This window comes from Colias croceus, chromosome 20, assembly GCF_905220415.1.
Source record: "Colias croceus chromosome 20, ilColCroc2.1".
NCBI classification, from domain to species: Eukaryota; Metazoa; Arthropoda; class Insecta; order Lepidoptera; family Pieridae; genus Colias; species Colias croceus.
Genome location: NC_059556.1, coordinates 1,310,890 through 1,333,027, shown reverse-complemented (window position 1 = coordinate 1,333,027; position 22,138 = coordinate 1,310,890). Strand labels below are relative to the sequence as shown.

The following is a 22,138-nucleotide window of genomic DNA, read 5'->3' as shown; positions in this document are numbered from 1 at the left end:
AGGTACATAGTTAATTTCTATTATTGATAAATTTTTACGTCATTTTACCAGAAATCGTCGCCAGTGTTTATTATCTAGTATTATTTTTTCAAAACTAGTTTTAAGTATTCTACCTGATAAACTGCGGTCGATTGCCATTGCATTTCTGTCTCAATTTTCGCTACAATTTTATAAACAAAGGAACTTGCAAATTCAAGGAATGAGATATTGTATAATATATTTTTAGACTAGATCTTTTCGTTTGCGCAAATAAACTATATTTCTGGATGTTTTTCAAAATCAGTTAAAATTCAAAATGTGTTAAAATTCAAAATTACATGTTTTTCAAAATCAAATCAAAAGTTTGTAAAATTGGCTCATATGTAGTTTCTGTCCAAGTATGCTACAGGGAAGGTCGCAAATAAAAAACCGCTGATGTGTCACCACATTTATTTGAAATTTTACTAAAAAAATTGAATAAAAAATATTGTATTTCATCAACATGTTACTTTAGAAATGAATAATATACAGTTGTAGAAAAGTTCGCTCGCTCCACGCGTTAGATTATTTGTATTATGATTGCGTGTGGAGCGGCGGTTGTCTGTTGACGCCGTCCTGTTGTTGTTGTTGCTATTGTTGCTATTGTTGTTGTGTTGTTCGGTTGTTGATTATGCATTGTTGTGGGACGGCGCTGTCAGTCTCACTCGCTGCGCTTAAATTAATCCTCCTCCTCACCGCTCTCAGACTCTGTAGGGGAAAAACAAAATTTTAAAATTGCTATAAACATATATTCTCTTTATTAGAGTCAGCGCGCACGAGCAACTTTGTCTCCGCAACTATTTTGTCTCTCCCACCCATGGGCTAGTATGAAAGTGCGCGCACGTAGCGACGCAACTCCCGATACAATTGATGGGAGAAACAAAATAGTTGCGGAGACAAAGTTGCTCTTGCGCGCTAGCTCCTTAGGCCCAGATTCACAATCGTGACTTTACTTTAGAGCAAAAGAGTCTTCACAAAGTAAACTTTGTATGGCCGAAGTTTACTTTCAACATATTTAATTTCAGAGAGAATTGCTTGACTTTCCTTAGAAAAGTACGGCCCCAAAGTAAAGTACAGGGTAAGACGTGTAACTGTTACTTTATACGCATAATTTATGTTTTTGAGAACATAATATTATTAAATTAAGTTATATTTCCATAAAAACATATTATATAATAATAACATTATTTTATATCAAAAATGAAATGTTTAGAAAAAAAACCATTATGTAGGAAGATTATAGTAGAAATATCAAAAACTGGTAGACACCGCAAAATTCGTCAAAAAAATATTATAATAATGTTATAAGACAAACGAAACAATGCAACGATCAACACATCAACAAAAAAATGTTACTCGACATGACGTTTCGATCTATAACCCAACCATATTAAAATGTGTTTCTGTTCTAGGAAATTGGTTTAAAATGAAGGCCTACATAATTTATACGCATAGTCATGTAAAGTTTACTTTGAGACCAAAGTCATGATTATCGGCTCCTTAGCCTTTACTAAGTAAAGTATAGTTTCTGGAAAGTAAAGATGAGCTTGACACGACTAAGAAATATATTTTTGGTTGAAAGTAGATCTTTCCATCAAAGTAAAGTTAAAGTGCGATCTATGAATCTCGGCCTTATACTGCGTAAATTCCTACATTTCATGTAAATAAACTAACTAATATCATAAGGGTAAATGTTTGCATATCAATTTTATACAATCTACAAGTCTATTTGATCATAATAAAAATTACCTGGTGAACATGTAGTTGACCAAAGGTATTTTTTTTAAATGTTAATTTTTTTTTTAAATAAAAGCGCTTTTAAAGACTGTCTAGCTCATTAAATGAACATTTAATTTTTAAATTCATAACTGTACATGCAAAATAAATCTTTCTTTATATGTTTTTGCATGCACATAATATAATCCAACATGCAGTTTATGTGTATTAGTTCAGGATACATCGCCCATTTTTGCAAGTGACTACTATCAAGGTAATTTTCCATTTGTAGCTTTATTTTGATGAGACGCCCAATAATTTCGTGTACGAAAGTCTAGATTGTGGTAGCTAACAGAGATAACAAGGATAAAAATTTTTGATTTGATGGTTCTCAAATATTTATTACTAACTGAATTTTTTTTTTGTTCAATCTCAAGATAATTCGAAAATTATTCGAAAAAATATTTGTCCTACAAAATCTATGGTTGGTTCAAAGAGTCCCCCTTTCCAAAGTGTATCGATAACGAGGTCATTATAAATGATTACTAACAAGCTGATTTTTTTGTTTTCACTTAGTTAATTTTTATATAATTCAACAGACATATTGTCCTACAAATTGCGTAATAAATATTTGAGAACCATCAAATCAAAAAATGTTATCCTTGTTATCTCTGTTAGCTACCACAATCGAGAGTTTCGTACACGAAATTATTCGGTGTCTCATCAAAATAAAGCTACAAACGGAAAATCAGCTTGATAGTAGTCACTTGCAAAAATGGGCGATGTATCCTGAACTATATGTCTGTACATACCCTCCTCCGCACTCTGCAGCCACTCGACAAACTTCTTCATCTGCTCGAGGAACATCAGCTTGCCCTTGGACGAGTTGGGGTCTCTGTACCAACGGAGGATCACCTCCTCCGAGAGCACGTTGCTCTTGTACAGCATCACCACCAGCTTGCTGAACGCTCGCATAAAGTTCATGTTCTCGTAGCAGTACTCTTGCACCTGGAGACAATCATATATATTGGTTACTAGCTGCTCCGCACGGTTTCACCCCTGTGGCTCAACTCCTGTTGGTCGTAGCGTGATGATATATAGTATATACCCTATAGCCTTCCTCGATAAATGAGCTATCTTACACCGAATGAATTTTTCAAATCGGACCAATAGTTCCCGAGATTAGCGCGTTTAAACAAACAAACAAACTCTTCAGCTATATAATATTAGTATAGATTTATATGAAAAATGGCAAATAGAATCACTATTAGATTGTTTCACAATTTGAGAATAAACTAAATTTTTTTTAATAACTTATGTTAATAATTTTAAAGGAGTATGTGTATGATAATATACGTCAATTTGTGTTAAATCTTGATTGAATGATCTAGTTGCAATGAATAAACAATTTACAAATTGAAAAATTAAATATTATGTATGTTAGTGCGATAGAGATTAAACTATCATGTATTTGAGTACATGAAAACCAAAAACAATATGCCTCAATGTCTTTATAAAATTCATAAAAGGAATGTATAGATTTCATAACAAAAATGTAGCGTTTGCATGTCGATTCCAGCGATATACTGAAGCTAGTGACAATCCACGCAATCATGCTTTAGCACAGTTTCCACACCGACGCGACTTTGTTGTGTTCGTGACGGTTCTACTTGTGTGCAAATCTTACTTAATTATTGTGATTTTTTAAACAAATGGATGAAGCCTATGAGGGTACAAATTTTTCGTCACTATTAAGCATCATTATTTCCTGCATATTTAGCAGTTGGGTTTGTTTTCATAAAAATTATTTCTTGTTTGTCATTCATGTTGATCGTGGTGTTCGTTTACGAACAGGCTATCCACACTCCACAGCAGGCTGTATGACCCTATCGGTAGATGGTTTTCGCTTATAATATCATTTGCAGACCTTACGTCTTTACATGGATTTTATAAATGGATTTGTTGAAGACGTTAAAATTTGTGGGATAACAAAAGGATTGACGTTCAGAATAAACTTCAATCCTTTTGTTATCCCACAAAAAATCTTCTTCCACTTCCCACCCAACATCACGCAGGAAGGATGACATCTAGAAGCAAGGAATACGAACCTTATGTAACAGAGCAATCTCCGCCTTGGCAGAATGCGCAAACGCAGCCAATAGTGGTGTATACTGGCGCAGGAGCTACTTCTTGTTCCTGATGATGATGATGACGGAGGAATTCCACCTTCCTTCCTTCACAATGATTTCTGAAGGTAGGAAAAAGGCTCACCTTGTGTAACAGAGCAATTTCCGCCTTCGCAGAATGCGCAAACGCAGCCAATAGTGGTGTATACTGGCGCAAGTGCTTCGCCGCTTGTTCCGCAAGCAACTCCTCCTTCTTGTTCCATTCGCCGCGCGACATCACGCACTGCCATATCTGAAAGTTTTGGAACGCTATATATTTTGTGTAGGGAATAGTTTTTTGGGGTATTTTGTGCGCTTAGAGTGACTATTGTTTGGTAAACGCTTGTAAGACGTTGAAAAAAATATAACAGAAAAATCATCAAGTTGTAATGACAAGTTACAATTTTTAGCATCAACAAAACTATTTTCTAAATTTAAGTTTTTTCATATATTTTTTTACAACAAAGACAACATTTTAGATGTTTTCTACCGAACAAAGCAAAGAGACCCTTACAAAACATGACTAACAATAACACCGTACAAGCTTTAACCACAATAGTTCACAAAATCAGACTGCCATATCGACACGGCAGCACAACCGCTGTGCTGCAGCTGTGTAGCGCCCGAAAGACTCAGTAGCCACCAGCCGCAGACACTTGGTTGTGCCACTCTGACTCGTCATCAAGTTTCATCATTTGGTATCGTTGGTTTTTGGGTTGTGTATGTTGTTTGTGTGGTACATATTTGGTAAATTGATATAAATATAATGTTGTTAGGCATTGTATTTGTTTGTAATATGGATGTGTAAAAATAGTAAATTGGATATGAGCAAGTAGTTTTGTTCATTTCAAAATTTGTTCTATACAATAACTAAAAATGCTCATAACATTTATGTATTTTACTATGTTGTGTTACTATTACAGCATAACATGAATATTATAAGTATTGCAGTTGAGTAAATGAACACACAATTTCAACGAGTGCCTGTATATGTGTACTATGTTGTCTATATGATTATACTCACAATAGCGACCACCTCGTGGTCAGGTATATCGTTCTTCAGCGCCATATCCCGTAACTCCGGTATGATATCCCGCACCGCCTTCTCATCAGCCAGCTCATCGTCCAGCACACGTGTGAGTTCCCGGCGTGCTTCTTGGGAAGCTTGTGCCCGGTGCAATCGGACCACTTCGCCGAGACCACGGGCTCCGAACGCCGCGGCTAGCGACTCTTCTGAACGACGGTTAAGTGGGAGGAACTCGAGTAGTCTGTTGAAAATAATGGACAAGTCATGTACAATATGCAAGATAACTCTAGTAGGTACTTTGGCCGCGTAAAACTGGAGTATATGTAAAGCACGCTCAATGTTCGACATTTATTTGCAGCAGACATAACTTTATAAATATTATGTACATACATATAAATTGCATTCAATGTCGAAAGTTAGAATAGTTCATCAAGCAACTGTAGCAAAAATCCGCAAACAAATCATTTATTAACCGACTTCAAAAAAAAGGAGGAGGTTATCAATTCGGCCGGTATATTTTTTTTTTTTTTATGTATGTAGGCCCGGTCTTATATAATATTTTCACTAGTGACCTTCCCCAACACCCAGGGGTATCTATAGCAACATTTGCCGATGACGCCGCATTTCTAGTATGCAATCCAGATCGAGAGAAAGCTAGCTATATTCTTCAAAATCAGCTAAATAAAACCCAAGATTGGCTAGATAAGTGGCGCATAAGAGCAAGTGCGCCTAAATCACATCACATCACATTTGCACTTAGACATGGTCTCTGCCCGCCTGTCCATTTGGGCCAAGAAACTCTACCACAGTCTAATTGCGTGAAGTACCTCGGCTTCTACTTGGATCGTAGGCTCACCTGGAAAGATCATATAAAGAAGAAGAAGACAGAAGTTAACTTCCGCTTCAAAAACTTACTTTGGCTCTTAGGTAGACAATCCACACTTTCTCTAAGCAATAAACTTAGAGTGTACTGCGCAGTAATAAAACCTATTTGGACATATGGTATTCAACTCTGGGCCTCCGCTAGCGAATCCAACCTAATGTGCATGCAAAGGGTGCAAAACAAAATCTTAAGAGTGCTCACAGCAGCTCCATGGTTCACTCGCAACTCTGAAATTCATGAGTACTTAGAAATGCCTACAATTAAGGAAGAAGCTACTAAATACCTCAAGAAGCATAAGCAAAGACTTGTAATGCATCCAAATCCACTCTCCCAGCAATTGCTTAAACTAAAACCCAGGAAACGTCTGAAAAGAGCTAATGTTGATGTTGAGCTACATTAGAAAGGGGAATTAGGGCACTGGTTCTAGTTCTCAAATCGCCAAATTATTCTGTTCAAATATCTGCTCATAGTCCGTTGACTGATCGCAGATGTCAATTAAAAAAAAAAAAAAAAAAAAAAAAAAAAAAATGTATGTACACCGATTACTCCGAGGTTTCTGAACCGATTTACGTGATTCTTTTTGTGTTCGATGCGGCATGGTGTCGAATTGGTCCCATAAAAATTTTATTGGGATAGGCCCAGTAGTTTTTATTTTATGAGCATTTTTGTCTGTAGGTATTTGTAAATTTTGCAAGTGCAAGTTTGAAGTCGGTTGTTTTTAACGCAGTTATCACTTGTTCATCATGGAATATACAATGAACTTTTATTCCTTCATTCTTACCCAATTGGTAATAATTAATGAAATCAAATCTATCTGTAGCCACACTTATGACGCCATTGAAATAATACAATGAGCCAGTACATGTCGCAGTAATCTACCCTGAAGTCTTTTACATAATTTTTACAATAAAATCATGCGAATTAAACAACCTCAGGATATTATTATTAAAACAAGATTAGAGGCTGTGGCTTTCATCAAGTCCAAATTCAAAGTAGCACAATTATAATATGTTTTACCAAGTTATTATCTACATGCTAATTAGAAACAACAGGAATATACAAATAAAATATACAATATATACAAATATACAAAAATTTGACCATTTCCAAGAAGTTTAGTAACAAACACATCAGTTTACCAAAACATAATAAGCCCTAATGCCCCCTTTTCTATATTCCTAAGTTACTTCCATGAAAATTTTCTTGTATTTTTTAGTAAATGTTTGATGGATATTGAACTGCGAATACATTTCAGCTTGTTCTATATATTATTTTTACATTTTCATATAAAACAACAACGCACCTGCCCTCCAGCTGGCCCTTCTTCAGCGAGGTGACCAGCGAGGCCACCCCGCGCTCCGCCTTCATGGTCACGAACACTTCCAGCACAAACTCCAGCGCTACATTCTCCTTGAGCAGGTGCTCGTTCACGAGAACTAGCAGAACCGATGGTGGGACACAGCCGTTGCCTGAGGAACGGGGGCTTGGTTAAAATATTTATTTATTATACTTTATTGTACAAACATGAATGGACAAAACAGAAAAAAAAGAACAATATCATAAAATCATTTGTACAAAAGGCGGCCTTATTGCTGAACAGCAATCTCTACCAGGCAACCTAGTAGGAAAGGAAATGTATGAATATTGTTTGTTTGGAAAATTTCTATGTTATTGCCAAGAAGTTAAACAATGTGTTAAGTGTTTTCACTTGTTAGGGCACTTTTTTTCTATTTTATTGTAAAGTTTGGTCTCAATCCAAAAAGGCCTTGTTTGGACAATTCAATAAATTAAACTACGTATATTTATTTGTCCTAACGAGATAATGTAAATTGTAATTAATCCAGTGCATATTGACTATAAACTTTGCTAATTTCTTCATTTCTACGCAAAATTAAATATAATAGATGCCTTTAATATTATCCTTTTAAATATAAATCGATAATAATTTATAAAAAATGTACCACCGCCAGTGTAACGAGCCCCGCAAAGGCGAGGTCCGAGAATAATCGGCGCACGTCAATATCGCACACTTCGACACCGACTCGACTAGAGACAGTCGAGCCGGCTCTAATCGTGTGCCAACAATGTAAGTTTAATATTTTAATGATTAAAATTTTTTCATTGAAAACAACAAAATCAAAATGGTATTTTTTCCTCAAATATAAAATGAAATTATAAGTACTCAAATATAAGAGAAACTTTAGAGATAAAGGCTTATTCAATGAAACAGACTATTTGCGTTAGAATTTTAGAAGTCTGTAAAAACATGGATTCATTGAAAAATTTTGTGTTGAGTTACATAAAATTATATTACTACTAGGTTTCCGCCCGCGGCTTCGCCCGTGCAGTCAAAGAAAAACCCGCAGTTCGCGTTCCCGTGGGATTTCCAGAATTGCTTCATTTTCCCGGGATAAAAAGTAGCCTATGTATCAAAATATCTAGCCTCGGGTATCAAATATCTCCATACCAAATTTCATGAAAATTGGTTGAGAGTATGGATGTCAAAATAATATTTTTTATTTTATTTTATTAATTCATATATGATACTTACAGAGCCAAAGGGCCGTCATCCTAGCAAGCTTGATGCGCTGCTCTGCATCAAAGCCCTTTATGTAAACGAGCACCTGCAGAATAAATATATGTATTAATAATTTTTTTTTTCCATAAATGAAGAAAAAAAAATTTAATTGTGTTGAAAATGAAATTGAGTAAAATAAAAAAGTCATGCAATTACCATAATAATTTACCTTTTTCATTTCCTCTTCAAACATTTTCTCCAGATATTTATAACGTCGCATCAATTTCACGAATACCTGCACAAAAATTTATAGTTATTTTAAATGGTGTATAAATTACACGGAAATTAATATATTGCTTCATATAATGAAAACTAAATGTTTCAATTTAAAATGGTTTGCAATCGAAATTCAACCTATAAAAATAAAAATATACAATATAATATGTTCCTTTGTACTAGAATAAAAAATAACAATCTAAAAAAACAGATACATTATAGTAATACACAAAATCAATACATTTTGAACAAAACATTCTATAAAGTTCTAAAACGTTATAGAATGTTCCAGAACATACCTGTTCAAAGTTGCGCATCGTCTCCATATCCTCGCTCGCGCTGAAGATACAAGTGTTGGTCTTCGGTGTCTCCCCGTCCATCGACACCGAGCCGCCGGGGACTGGCGGTCAAACATACACATTTTATATATATTTCCTATATAGACAGGTTATTTTTGAAGGTAATGAAGTGTTGATCAGCAGTAAAACGAACGAGTGAGGAGTTCTCATCAGATGTCAGGACTCTAGCCAGTTTTTTCATCATGTCAAAGGTACCGTTTTGTACCTACAAACTTTATTAGAGAAATGTAAAATTTTAAAACCAAAGTCTAAACTTGTTCATCAAATTATAGTAAGTATACATGCTTATACATTTTTATTTAGTACTAGCTTCCGCCCGCGACTCCGTCCGCGCGGATGTCGGTCTTTGCGTGGATGGTTTATTTCTCCATTTTGAGTAACTCGGACAATGACATCTTATAAATATCTATTGGACCCAAATACGGCTAGGTCTATAATAATACGCAACGTGTGTTCGCGGTACCTACTACAGAACAACGTCTATGGATAACTGAAAAATTGAGATTAATTTTTTTTCTACGTATTTTTCCAGGATAAAAAGTATCCTATTTTACGCCCAGTAGGTATAATAAGGTATAATTATACCAAGTTTCATCGAAATCGAACCGGTAGTTTTCACGTGATGTCTTCACATACAGACAGACAGACAGACAGACAGATTGGTATCGATCCAGTAACACCCCCTGCTAGTTATTTTATCAATATTTTCAATGTACAGAATTGACCCTTCTACAGATTTATTATATGTATAGATTTTTTCTAATTTCAAAGAATACTCACGCAACAGCCCCCCGGCGATAAGCACGTCGAAAATGACCTCGCCATATCGGCGATAGTCAAGCTTGGAGCCGGCCGCGTCTAGGAATTTATAGGCCGCGTCCAGGTCTCCGCCCGCGCGCTCCAGCCCTTGGACGAGAGCGTCGCGGAACCCGTTCGGGTCGTACTTCTCTTTCTCATCTGGCGGGAAAATTATTTTTTAAATTTTTAGTCTGTTGTCTATGGTCATTTAAATTATCAGGATTGGTTTTCTTATCTATGGACTGTGTTCATATTAAAAAAAAATCAAATGTTTGAATATTGCATCGTTTCGTTTTGGAGGGTTATTTTTCATGATGTTTTTAGTGATTTAGGAACATGACTCAGTTATTTTCAATGTTTTGTTTGCTTTGAGGAAATACTACAATAAAAGAGTGATTACTTGGTATAATTGTGTGGGATGAGATTCATGAAAATAATGAAGTCATTTCAAAGAGAAAAACAATATAATTAAATATAATAATAATTGTTATGAATTTGTATAAGACAAAAATAGAACTCCTATACTATTCTTTTTCTTTTAAGAAATAATGGAAAGCTTCCTTTCCTGACTACTATAGTTACTTAGTCACATTTATTTGAAAATAAAATGTGTAGTATTGTGTGTGGGTATTATTACCTAGGTTTTGAATTCTATGAGATCATAGAATTCAAAACCTACAATACCTTTTATTCTCAGCTATGACATAGATTATAAATAAACATGTTTATGCATTCCTATTACACATTCCGGTTATTGAAATTAATAATCTATTAATACCTGGATATTAACATCACATTAAAGCTCTTATTCATTTCACAAATCTCAAAACAAATTGAGTTTCAACATTATTGCGCGGCATGCACGAACAAGGAAAATAATAAAATTTCAACAAACACCGAGCCATAAAAAGCTAACGGCTCAGCATATTTATTAAATACGAGAATACACAATTGAAAACAACCATTAATTTATAAGCAAAGTGACGATATTCGTTCGAGCCGGCATGCGCGAGGCCATCGTGATTCATAACTTAGCAGTTAGCGGCTTGTCTTGACAGTAAATTATATAAAGGAAAATCACTTGCTGCCCTTATAAATCTATATATAGACAAGTTAGAGAGCCAATTAGCATGAAATATGTTTTATAGACTTTTTATGTTAAGCAATAAATAAATACATAAAAGATAGACAAAGATTTTATTATATCTATAGCCAAGTGAACTTTTTTTGAAACAAGTTGTCTATGAATAGCCATTGGAGCCATTAAAATTTTTAACCGACTTCAAAAAAAAAAGGAGGAGGTTATCAATTCGGCCGGTATATTTTTTTTTTTTTTTTATGTATGTACACCGATTACTCCGAGGTTTCTGAACCGATTTACGTGATTCTTTTTTTGTTCGATGCGGGATGGTGTCGAATTGGTCCCATAAAAATTTTATTGGGATAGGCCCAGTAGTTTTTATTTTATGAGCATTTTTGTCTGTAGGTATTTGTGAATTTTGCAAGTGCAAGTTTGAAGTCGGTTGTTTTTAACGCAGTTATCACTTGTATTAATTATTAGAAACTTTCATGTCTGATCTATTCAGGGGAAGTCAGCTTGTTTGTTATACATATTATATACTTAATTCAGTGTAATTACAGAACAATTCAAGTAGTTAAAGAATCAAGTATAGTAAATACCTTTAATTGGTCTTGATAAAGGATATTATAAACATGTGTTCATACACATCATTTTCATGAGATGAAATGGCATTATATTATTCTAATATGGTTTTGTTATTTGTATTGACATAACAAAATCAGCAGTTTTAAAAAATCTGTTTTATTATTAACTAGCTTTCCGGCCGCGGCTTCGCACGCGTTTTCAAAGAAAAACTCGTTCCCGTAGGATTTCCGGGATAAAACCTATCGCTATCCTATGTCCTTTCTCGGGTATCAAAATATCTCTATACCAAATTTCATGCAAATTGATTCAGTAGTTATTAGGCGTGATTGAGTAACAGACAGACAGAGTTACTTTCGCATTTATAATATTAGGGACAATTCTTAAGTTTTGAAAAAAAATGTTTGAAAATAAAATTTTCTTTTCAATATAATATGTATAGTGAAATATCTAACTTCATTGACGATTTTATAGCAAAATAATAGACTTTCGTATTATCTTCTACCAATCATTTAGTGCAGGAAGAGATGACGTTATGTAACACATTTTGTGCAAATAGTTATCAAGTATGGGGCTCTAAATCTGATAATGATTACATTATCAGTATAAGGGGAAGTCACAGAAGGCCATTTCATGGTCACAAGAGTGTCTCAAAGCATAATAAATGTGTCAACATTTTAAAACAATTCACTATCAAGTTAAAGTATTGTTTATACTTGTTACCTACTTAATAATCATTGAGACTATTTTTTTTCTTCCGTTTTAATACTTTTGATTTTTAACCCATTGAGCCCCAAGCGGCCCGAGCGGGCCACAACACAATAGATTTTCTATTGTGTCTGTGATTCCGGAGGCTGAGTGGCTGCCCAATAAACCTAAGCTCATGCGTCGATAGTTTAAATTATTATATACAATAGGATACACATCAGATGTTATGTACATTCTTATCTCTAATGTTTACAAGAACCTATGTGAAAAAAAGTTAAATTTTATAATTTGATATCTCACACTAGTTAATTTTACTTCGGATAATACAGAAAACATGTAAAATTGATATCAATAATTGTGTTCATAATCATAAATTAAAATACAACCTTAACATATTTACCAACGTCATGTTAACCTTATTTTTTAGATAAGTTAATAAAATTTTGAATAATGCAAAATAAGTTATATTCATTGTAATAGCACTATTATTAAATGAAAATGAAAAATTTAATAAAATCATAACATTAAGATAGTCTTTGTTCAAAAGCGTTCAACCTCCATGTGGCTAACCAAACAATGTGTCAACAAAAAATTGAGGTTAACTCGAGTCACTGTACAGTTATATGTTTAATGTTTAAAATACAGTTATGTACCTACTACTTACTAAGTATGAAAATTATGAGATACTATCTGAATTTTGACTATATAAAATAAGTACCTATATAAATGATATTCTTTTAAATAAAAACCTTTTAATCAATGAAGGATTTGGAAGCGTCTAATTTTGTTTGAAATTCTTAAATTTTTAAAGCTTTCTGAATAAAATCTGCGATGTTATCAATTGTTTAAAATAGAGTATAGGTAATGTAAAATTAGCAATCAGTGCTGTCAGCAATAATGTTACGAGAGAAATAAGATAGATTTATGAAACCAATCATGTAAGTTATTAATTATACACAAACTGATAAACATTTTGGTTTTTGATAAGTATGCAATTATCTAGACAATATACCTAGGTAGGTTTAATTATTTCATTGATTTAGGGCTGATTTTTCAATCCTTGGTTAAAACTTATTCATTGAATAACGTATTAAACTACCATTTGAAAAATGTATTCTAATTACTTTCATATGACAGTTTACAGGTGACATTTTAATATTATCAGCTCTTAGTCAATTTTTGAATAATATAGTTGGAGAAAATATCAGTTACCAAGTGTCCAGGGTATAAGTAAAGCATTCAATTAAATTATACACCTATTTGTCAACATTTATCTTAATAAAAAACTTTAATTTATGGAAACTAGCTATTGGAAAAGGAGAGATTTTGATTTTTGTAAGTAACAACACTGTTTTAACAGGAACAATATAAATAACATTTTAAATTTAAAGATGCAGTGAACCTTGAATTGAGATTTAAAATATATTAATAACTGATTGAAGTGTAATCTAAAATAATAGAATTAAAGTTTCAAATGCATTATTCAAAATGATCTTAAGACAAGCAATTTATTATTCTTTGTTGATATCAAAAAATTAGCACTCTCTACTTTCACAAGAGATTATTAATCAAGCACATGACCTACTAAGTTTGTTAACATTTTAATGGCATTTTGCAAGGTGAAGGCCAAAATATGATACAATGTTTGATACCTACATACATCATTATCTAACCTATGATATGTATAGGTAAGTACTTTATAAATTATGATGAAGAAGCATCTATACCAAGCGCGTAATTCTATGGGTTATGAAATAAAAATCAATATTACAGAATATCAATGATCACTCACCTCTTTTTCTGGTCTTGATCCGTTGACCCGATAATACTGGTTTTTCTACCTTCTGACTCATACAATATATTGCTGAAACAAATACACGTGGCAATAAGTACAGGGCAAAATGCGGACCCACTCATGAAAGCGACAGGTCATCGCCCCGCACTTCACATGTTTTATATATGTCTTTTTATCTAACTACACTTTTATTAATTAAAGATTCACATGATTCGAGGCGACGCCTACTTACCACAAGAAGGGTAAGGCACCGCCAAGAACCAATAGGGGGCTTTGGTGGAATAACCGAAATACAACCTTCACGTATGACTCAGCAAGGATACCTAATTCAATATATATCGGCAAAATACTAATAAATAAGCTTTAATACTAATTAAATACAATTGATCTAGTAGACTATACACTGATACTCACGTAGTGACAGGTTATGTAGGAGCCTTTTACTCCTTTTGCGAGTTCTCTCGGACTGCGCCTGTTCAGAAAAGAAAGAAACGCTGCGACGATCTCTGTTCGTTCGAGAACTAGAGACAACGTGTATGGAGTCGCCGGATATCCGGTTGAAAAGCACCCAATTATCGATTTAAATTAATTGTAAAATACTATATTTTCAAGGAAAACGCAATGTTTACGAAGAAATAAAATTATAAAATGAAATAATGCAATATAAAAGGAAAATTTCAAGAATATCTTTGTGTAATAGGTAGAAAACAAAAAATATGTTACTTAATGAAAAAAGCGTTTACAATAATAATATAAAAAAAATTATAGTAAAAATTTAGTTTTTATATTTTAAAAAGACAACACAATAATTTATTGAATTTTGTAATACTTAAATAAAAATCACAATTTGAAAGGAGAACATATGACTAAAATATTTTATTAAAATAACAACCATAGACAATGCTCTTTTTCTTTTCAGGACACTGAAGTTTCTGTTAGGACGAGTATACATTAAAAAATTTTACATACTACCTATTTAAAACTTGATTTAGTTTTTTGTTTCGTATCATTTTTTAATATATAAAAAAGCGGGCAAACACACCTAGTGGGTCGCCCGGTGGCGAGCGATCACCACCACCCATGAGTCTTAACCAAGTTAACAATAATAAACACCATACTGTGACAATACCTAATCTTTCTGAAGGAATTTTCAGCCTTTGGAAGATGTCCTTTTATAAATAGGTACAAATTTTACCTTGCGCGCTTACCAGCGAAAGCGATGATGAAAGACAAGACAAGGTGTTTAAATGGTGTCTACTTGAGAATGTTATCTTTTTTGCAACTCAGAAATATTAAAAAAAAAATGAGAAAACAATAATCGCCCAAACTTGAAATTGATATTACTTCATGCAGTGAATTTATTTATAATTAAATTGTAATTGTAATATCAAAAAGTAAGATACTACTTTGCCACTACGCTTTGCCACTACTTTGTGACTTTGCGTATCGATTATTATTCTCACCAAAAGGCTAAGATCTGTGGCTAAGATCCTAAATATTAAAAAAAAAAAAAAACGTTGACAATGACGGAAATCAGAAATGTTTTGAAATTTGAATTTTGAGGTTAGAAAGAGAAACTCTCAAAATAATTTCTTCATAAAAATAACAATAATTTTAAGACCTAGAAAATCAGCTATGTGCAAATGAATAGATTCATGAAATTAACTTGAATTTGTTGTATTATAATAATAAGTGAAAAAGACTTATACTAGGATGGCGAATACAGTTTTGGTTAAGGTATAAATTTCTCACTATTCTTTTGACTTAAATTAAACAACAAATTTAAAAGACGGTTATCATTCCTTTTTAATTTTTAGTTTAACCAACTGCGGCTCTTGCCCACCGCGGTTTATTTGCAAGCTAATCGTACCACAACAACGAAACATTATGATCCCAAATTCAAGAAACTGCGTAAAGGAAAGTATCTGAAAGTAGAATTACCGGATTTTAATGAAGATTTTGAGAGTATTTCGCAAGAGCGTATGAGGCAGAAGATGAAGGAGAGAGGCGTGTTGCCGCCGAGGCCGTGGAGTGATCGACCATTCTATATATCATCTACAGGTAATAATAAATAACAACATAAATCTATACTTATATAGGTACTTATACTTATTTACTTATTATATTATAAAGCTGAAGAGTTTGTTTGTTTGAACACGCTAATATCAGGAACTACTGGTCCGATTTGAAAATTTTTTGGTGTTAGATAGTCCATTTATCGATGAAGGCTATAATTATATCATCACACTGAGACCAACATGAGCGGAGCAATGCGGGTGAAACCGCAGAGCAAAGCTAGTAATAAATAAATAGTATCAATAGATGGCTAGAAACCATTGAAATCTATAATCTGCCTAGATTATACTAGACATACTTATCTACTCTTTTTATTAAACAGCATTCTTGGAGCATCTTAAAATTTCTTTAATTTATTCACAATAACAAGCATATGTATGTATGTTGTGTAAAATAAAATGGAACAAGCAATTTTTTATTTTGAACTAGCTTCCGCCCGCGACTCCGTCCGCGCGGATGTCGGTCTTTGCGTGGATGGTTTATTTCTCCATTTTGAGTAACTCGGACAATGACATCTTATAAATATCTATTGGACCCAAATACGGCTAGGTCTATAATAATACGCAACGTGTGTTCGCGGTACCTACTACAGAACAACGTCTATGGATAACTGAAAAATTGAGATTAATTTTTTTTCTACGTATTTTTCCAGGATAAAAAGTATCCTATTTTACGCCCAGGATAATAAGGTATAATTATACCAAGTTTCATCGAAATCGAACCGGTAGTTTTCACGTGATGTCTTCACATACAGACAGACAGACAGACAGACAGACAGACAGACAGACAAAAAATTTTTTTATCACATATTTGGGTTTGGTATCGATCCAGTAACACCCCCTGCTAGTTATTTTTTCAATATTTTCAATGTACAGAATTGACCCTTCTACAGATTTATTATATGTATAGATTAAAATAACAGATTACATAGAACTTAATACATAGGGTTGCTTGTTATAGGTGTAATAGTTATAAGTTTTTATCTAACCGAAACTATTAGTTTCAGGAATATTTGACAATAGCTGCGCTCTGCGGTTTCACCCACGTGGCTCCGCTCCTGTTGGTCTTAGCGTGATGATACATAGCATATAGCCTTCCTCAATGAATGAGCTATCTAACACCAAAATATTTTTTCGAATAGGACCAGTAGTTCCTGATATTAGGGCTTTCAAACAAATAAACAAACTAACTGTTCAGCTCTATAATATTAGTATAGATTTTAATTTTTTTTTTAATTAACCATTTTTTATATTCTTTGGAACAAGAAAGTGATAAAATATCAACATAATCAATCATTGTAAATTTTTAAAGAATAGAAAAAATTTGATCATGAAGCAGGCCGGATTGATTTGAACCTGTCAATCCGGATGCCTAAATAATTTGTCCACCCGTGATCCCGACAGAGTAACCAAATTTATTCTACTCTTTCAGTTTTATGTGTCTAAGCAACGGAGGGACAACGCGCGTTATCTATTGAGTTAATTAACACCTCCCTCAACTAATATGAAACATTATTCTAATGATGTTCATTATTACAATATTGTATATTGTAATAATGGAACAACTTTTTTTTGTAGAATTTGATATTTTGGTTTTATTGCAATCAAATGCTTTAAAAATATAAATTCTTAAAGAAGAGTTAAGAATCTAAAATATATTAATATTAATATAATTTGCTTACCTAATAAATATTCCGAAATACATATTCGAAATATTTATAAAGCATTTGAATGCCATAAAACTAAAATATCAAATTCATAGTAATTTTTTTTCAGAGCAGGAAGTCTACTGAATAACTTTATCAATTATCACCCAACATATTTTAAATATCCCTTGTAAGAGAAATTCACAAATTATGCATTCATAGAATTAACCGTTATACATTTTAATTACAGGTGGAGTTTTTGAAGCCTACGTGCCACCAGAGGGCGACGGCAAAGCGTCCCTCGTGTCCACAACTCGCGCGAAACAAGCCGTCGAATTAGTCGAAAAGAAGTCCAAATCAATGATGGCAATCCGTAAGATAAAATCCTTTGACGAGGACTTCGATTCGAAAGCCTTCTGTCAGCAAGCGCAAGACATTTATGTAAAGGCCCATGAATGTTTAATTAATAGAGACAGAAAAGTATTGAGAACTTTGGTAACTGAGAAAGCGTATCCGGAGTTCATGCACAATACAAATGGAAAGACGATAAGATGGAAGTTTCTGGAGTCATTGGAACCGCCGAGGGTGGTGCATGCGAGGTGCACGGATGTTGTCAGCAAGGAGAATATATTTGGACAGGTATGGTTTTGATCGATTCTTAAGAGTGGTTTTATTAGATAGGACTTTTTTTTAAGTAAATATGTAGAAAGTAGTGAAACATATTTTGTTTGTAGTTGTGCCAAAAAATTTTTTATAGGCACAAATTGCTAAAATGCACAAATTAAAAAAAAATGTGGATAATCCATAAAATCGATATATATGTCGTGGCAATATCGTAGATTTGCTCATTTCATGATATGATCGATCATTTCGTGAAATGGTCGCATTTCATGAAATGATCGAATGTCTATTGGCCACATAATGATGTGGTTTGGGCAGATCAATGATAAGATATCGTTTCTCGATATGGCCAACTAAACGCGCGGTTTTTTTCATGAAATGATCAAAATTATTTGATCATATCGTAAAATAGTTACATTAATTATTGGTAGAGGCGCTGCAATCGCTGTGTTTATGTGATAAGATGGCGGCCGCTGGCGAAAATTTAATTAATCGCAGTTTAAAACTTCATGGTTCGTTTTATTACAATATGAAGAAAGTCATAGCAAATAATTTACGACGAAGAGGTTCGAGTACTATGGAAAATGCGGATATCTTATATTGAGGAAAAAATGCGTCTAAAATCCTTTACATAAATACAATCTAATACAATTTATATATCCTATGTTATTATAATTGTTCCTTTTTTAAAAGCGATTCGCTTCTGGCACTCGCCGGCCGTTGCCGCGGCACGCTCGCTTTGCTCGCTCGGCTCGTGCGTTGTTTATCAAAGTCTAACCTAACCTAACCTAAATGTTTTCTATTGCAAAAACCATTTAGTTCTGGCATTCGCCGGACACTGCAGTGGCACTAACTTAAATGACAATAAACAAGTTCTGAAAATATTCATAATTTTTCAATGTTTTACGGACTTTATATATATTTTATACGATCTGGCCAAATGTGAATGACCATATCGTGAAACGTTGACGATTTAACGATCTGATCAAACCATGTTGGCCATTTCATGAAATGCGACCATTTCGTGAAATGATCGATCATATCATGAAATGAGCAAATCTACGATATGGCCACGACATGTATATAATAAAATAGGATTTGAAGATTTGATGATTACTACATGCGTTAAAAATGACTGATAAATGGTCCTAGATGTTAGTAGTATGATGTTAAGGGTGGATTTAATCATGTGGGAGGATGGGTAACGAGGAATGCGTTTGTAAAAAACAATCATATCACTTCATTTAGTTTAAAGTTCGAAGCGTAAAGCGTTTGAAACAATACTATTGGTTATTTACAAACGCATTGTTCGTAATATACATTGTTGCAACTTGCACATTATTTGTGGAAAAGTACCCCCTTAGTGGAAAAATATTCGTTCGTAGTGATAGGCATGACTTTTTATGTACAATCGGGTCACATGTGAAGTAACGTTTACAATTCAAATTTGATTGTTTTTTATTTGAATAAGCAAACCTATAAACATTATCAAAGCTTTAAGCAGCCCCATTGCAGTTAAATAATTTTTAAAATTGATTTCTCATATAAGCGCTTTCAAATAAATAAACTTTTCAGCTTTATATTAATTACTAGCTATCCGCCCGCGGCTTCGCCCGTGCAGTCAAAGAAAAACCCGCATAGTTCCCGTTCCGTGCAATTTCCGGGATAAAACCTATCCTATGTCCCGGGGAAAAAGTAGCCTATGTCCTTTCTCAAGTATCAAAATATCTCTATAATGAAAATTGGTTCCGTAGTTAAGGCGTGATTGAGTAACAGACAGACATACAAGAGTTACTTTCGCATTTATAATATTAAGTATGGATTGGATATTTCGTTTCACTTTCGGTGAAAATCTCCTAATTTATAACCGTAACACAGACCACAGTACAGTTTCACACTAATCGGTTCAGTAGATTTTTCGTGATAGAGTACTCACGAAAAATCTACTGAACCGATACATACACCTATCCTCACTAACTTTCGCATTTATAATTAACTAGCGGTCCGCCCCGGCTTCGCCCGTGGTACATATTTCACAATAAAAGTTAGCCTATGTTCTTCCTCAGGGTCTGAAGATTGTCTGTGCCAAATTTCATCAAAATCGGTCCAGTAGTATATGAGCCTATTCATTACAATCATACAAACAAACAAACAAACAAAGTTTTCCTCTTTATAATATTAGTGTAGATTAATAAGGTACTTTAGACAAGATAACATTGACATAAGATAAATAAAAATATAAAATTTCAGGTCACCGTTCGCTTCCACACGCGCCAGCAGTTATCCGTATACGATCGCTTCGGCAGATTACTGCATGGCAGTGACATATTAGCAAAGGATGTACTGGAATACGTGGTTTTTGAGAAACATTTATCCAATTTGTACGGAGTATGGCGAGTACACGATAAAATCATACCAGACTGGGCTCCGCCAAAGGATCCTTCGAAATTAACAAGGATAATGCCTGAAGAGACTCCCGCTGAAGAGACTGCTTCTGAAGATGTTGAAGATAAGGATAAAGAAGTCACTAAGATCGCTGATAAATAGATGTAAAATAAATGTTTAGTTAGTGGATTTGTGTTTTATTGAGTACGAGCTGCGGTTTCAACTGCGTTTTCCATAAGGATAATTCCTGTAGTATTATATCATAATAGACTAAGTTACTCCTTATAACATCAGCTATCTGTCAGTGTTAGTCCCGTGAAAATCGGTCCAGTCGTTCCAGAGATAGCCGGACCAACTTTTATAATTAACAGACAGACAGAAAATAAATTTAAAAATTACTATTTTGGTATACCTATGTACATTTTACAGGGTTACCTATCTTAATCCCGAAAACGTTTGGATACTTTTTCATTTTGTAAATTCCGAAGTTATGTTTGCCATATAATCGTAACTCCGTACTAACACATTTCTTCACTTGTACGCATCTTGTACGACGCTTTACAATCCAGACGAATGAGTTCAATGCGTAAAATCCAGATAACAAAGTAAAAAAAAAACAATGATCTCATAGTACCTACCATGTACCAATACCTCATAAGAATAAAATGCCGCTCAGAATATTAAATAAACCACGGAACAGTAAAAGTGATTAAATCATATGCCCATATGCCAAATAATGAAAAAAATGCAGGAGTCAGAGCGTAACGATGTCACTCAAACAAATATTAGGAAGCTTAAAGGATGCTGCTAATTTTTTATTTTAAACAAGCGGTCCGCCCCGGCTTCGTCCGTGGTACATATTTCGCAATAAAAAGTAGCCTATGTTCTTTCTCAGGGTCTAAAGATTATCTGTGCCAAATTTCATCAAAATCGGTCCAGTAGTTTATGAGCCTATTCATTACAAACAAACAAACAAAGTTTTCCTCTTTATAATATTAGTAAACTAACTATTATAACTGAAATTAATGTTTATTAGTCGCTGATAACTAAATCGCTAAATACCTCATAATGCCTCCTCCACACTACTCGCGAAGTTCCTCGGCGAAGTACTCGGCCGAAGTTGACTGAAGTCCGCGGTGCTACACTACACACTCGTTCAACTTCGCGAGGAGCGCATACGATCATATTCAGAACGAACTTCAGGTAACTTCGTGCCCTTTGACTCGGGCGCAAAAACCGACAACAAACGGAAGTCGGCCGAGGCGAGGTAAAGTTGGACGAAGTAAGCCGAAGTGCCTCTCTACACTATTCTATTCGTCTAACCTCGTTCAACTTCGCGAGTAGTGTGGAGGAGGCATAAGAATAAAATGCCGCTCAGTATAAATCATATGCCCCATAAGCCAAATAATGAAAAAAAATTCAGGGCGTATAACGTTGTCACTCAAACAAATATTAGGAAGCTGATGTCTATATTTTCGTGGGAAG

The 22,138-nt window shown here is 34.0% G+C and overlaps 2 protein-coding genes across 2 annotated transcripts; one reads left to right on the top strand and one right to left on the bottom strand.

Annotated features, from left to right (window-relative positions):
- Positions 1-412: 412 nt before the first annotated feature.
- On the bottom strand, positions 413-14,491 carry LOC123700775 (protein krasavietz). Its single transcript, XM_045648101.1, has 11 exons — positions 14,341-14,491; positions 13,924-13,995; positions 9,743-9,919; positions 8,903-9,003; positions 8,557-8,622; positions 8,361-8,433; positions 7,113-7,278; positions 4,924-5,167; positions 4,006-4,152; positions 2,547-2,742; positions 413-726 (listed from the first exon to the last, which is right to left on the bottom strand). Exons 2-11 carry the CDS (start codon positions 13,982-13,984, stop codon positions 698-700), a joined length of 1,260 nt encoding a protein of 419 aa, XP_045504057.1. The 5' UTR covers positions 13,985-13,995; positions 14,341-14,491; the 3' UTR covers positions 413-697.
- A 957-nt stretch (positions 14,492-15,448) lies between these two features.
- LOC123700729 (probable 39S ribosomal protein L45, mitochondrial) lies at positions 15,449-20,840 on the top strand. Its single transcript, XM_045648046.1, has 4 exons — positions 15,449-15,663; positions 15,744-15,987; positions 17,898-18,286; positions 20,519-20,840. The coding sequence occupies exons 1-4, from the start codon at positions 15,640-15,642 to the stop codon at positions 20,813-20,815; spliced, it is 954 nt and encodes a 317-aa protein (XP_045504002.1). The 5' UTR covers positions 15,449-15,639; the 3' UTR covers positions 20,816-20,840.
- Positions 20,841-22,138: the final 1,298 nt, after the last annotated feature.

Bases quoted from the DNA above. Each gene is read 5' to 3' on its own strand.
- LOC123700775 (XM_045648101.1), bottom strand. From the start codon at position 13,984: ATGAGTCAGAAGGTAGAAAAACCAGTATTATCGGGTCAACGGATCAAG. The intron at 8,434-8,556 runs GTAAATTATTAT...TTTATTCTGCAG, and splicing joins TTGAAGAGGAAATGAAAAAG to GTGCTCGTTTACATAAAGGG. The intron at 2,743-4,005 runs GTGAGCCTTTTT...GATTGTCTCCAG, and splicing joins AAATTGCTCTGTTACACAAG to GTGCAAGAGTACTGCTACGA.
- LOC123700729 (XM_045648046.1), top strand. From the start codon at position 15,640: ATGGCGAATACAGTTTTGGTTAAG. The intron at 15,664-15,743 runs GTATAAATTTCT...TTTAATTTTTAG, and splicing joins CGAATACAGTTTTGGTTAAG to TTTAACCAACTGCGGCTCTT. The intron at 15,988-17,897 runs GTAATAATAAAT...TTTTAATTACAG, and splicing joins ATTCTATATATCATCTACAG to GTGGAGTTTTTGAAGCCTAC.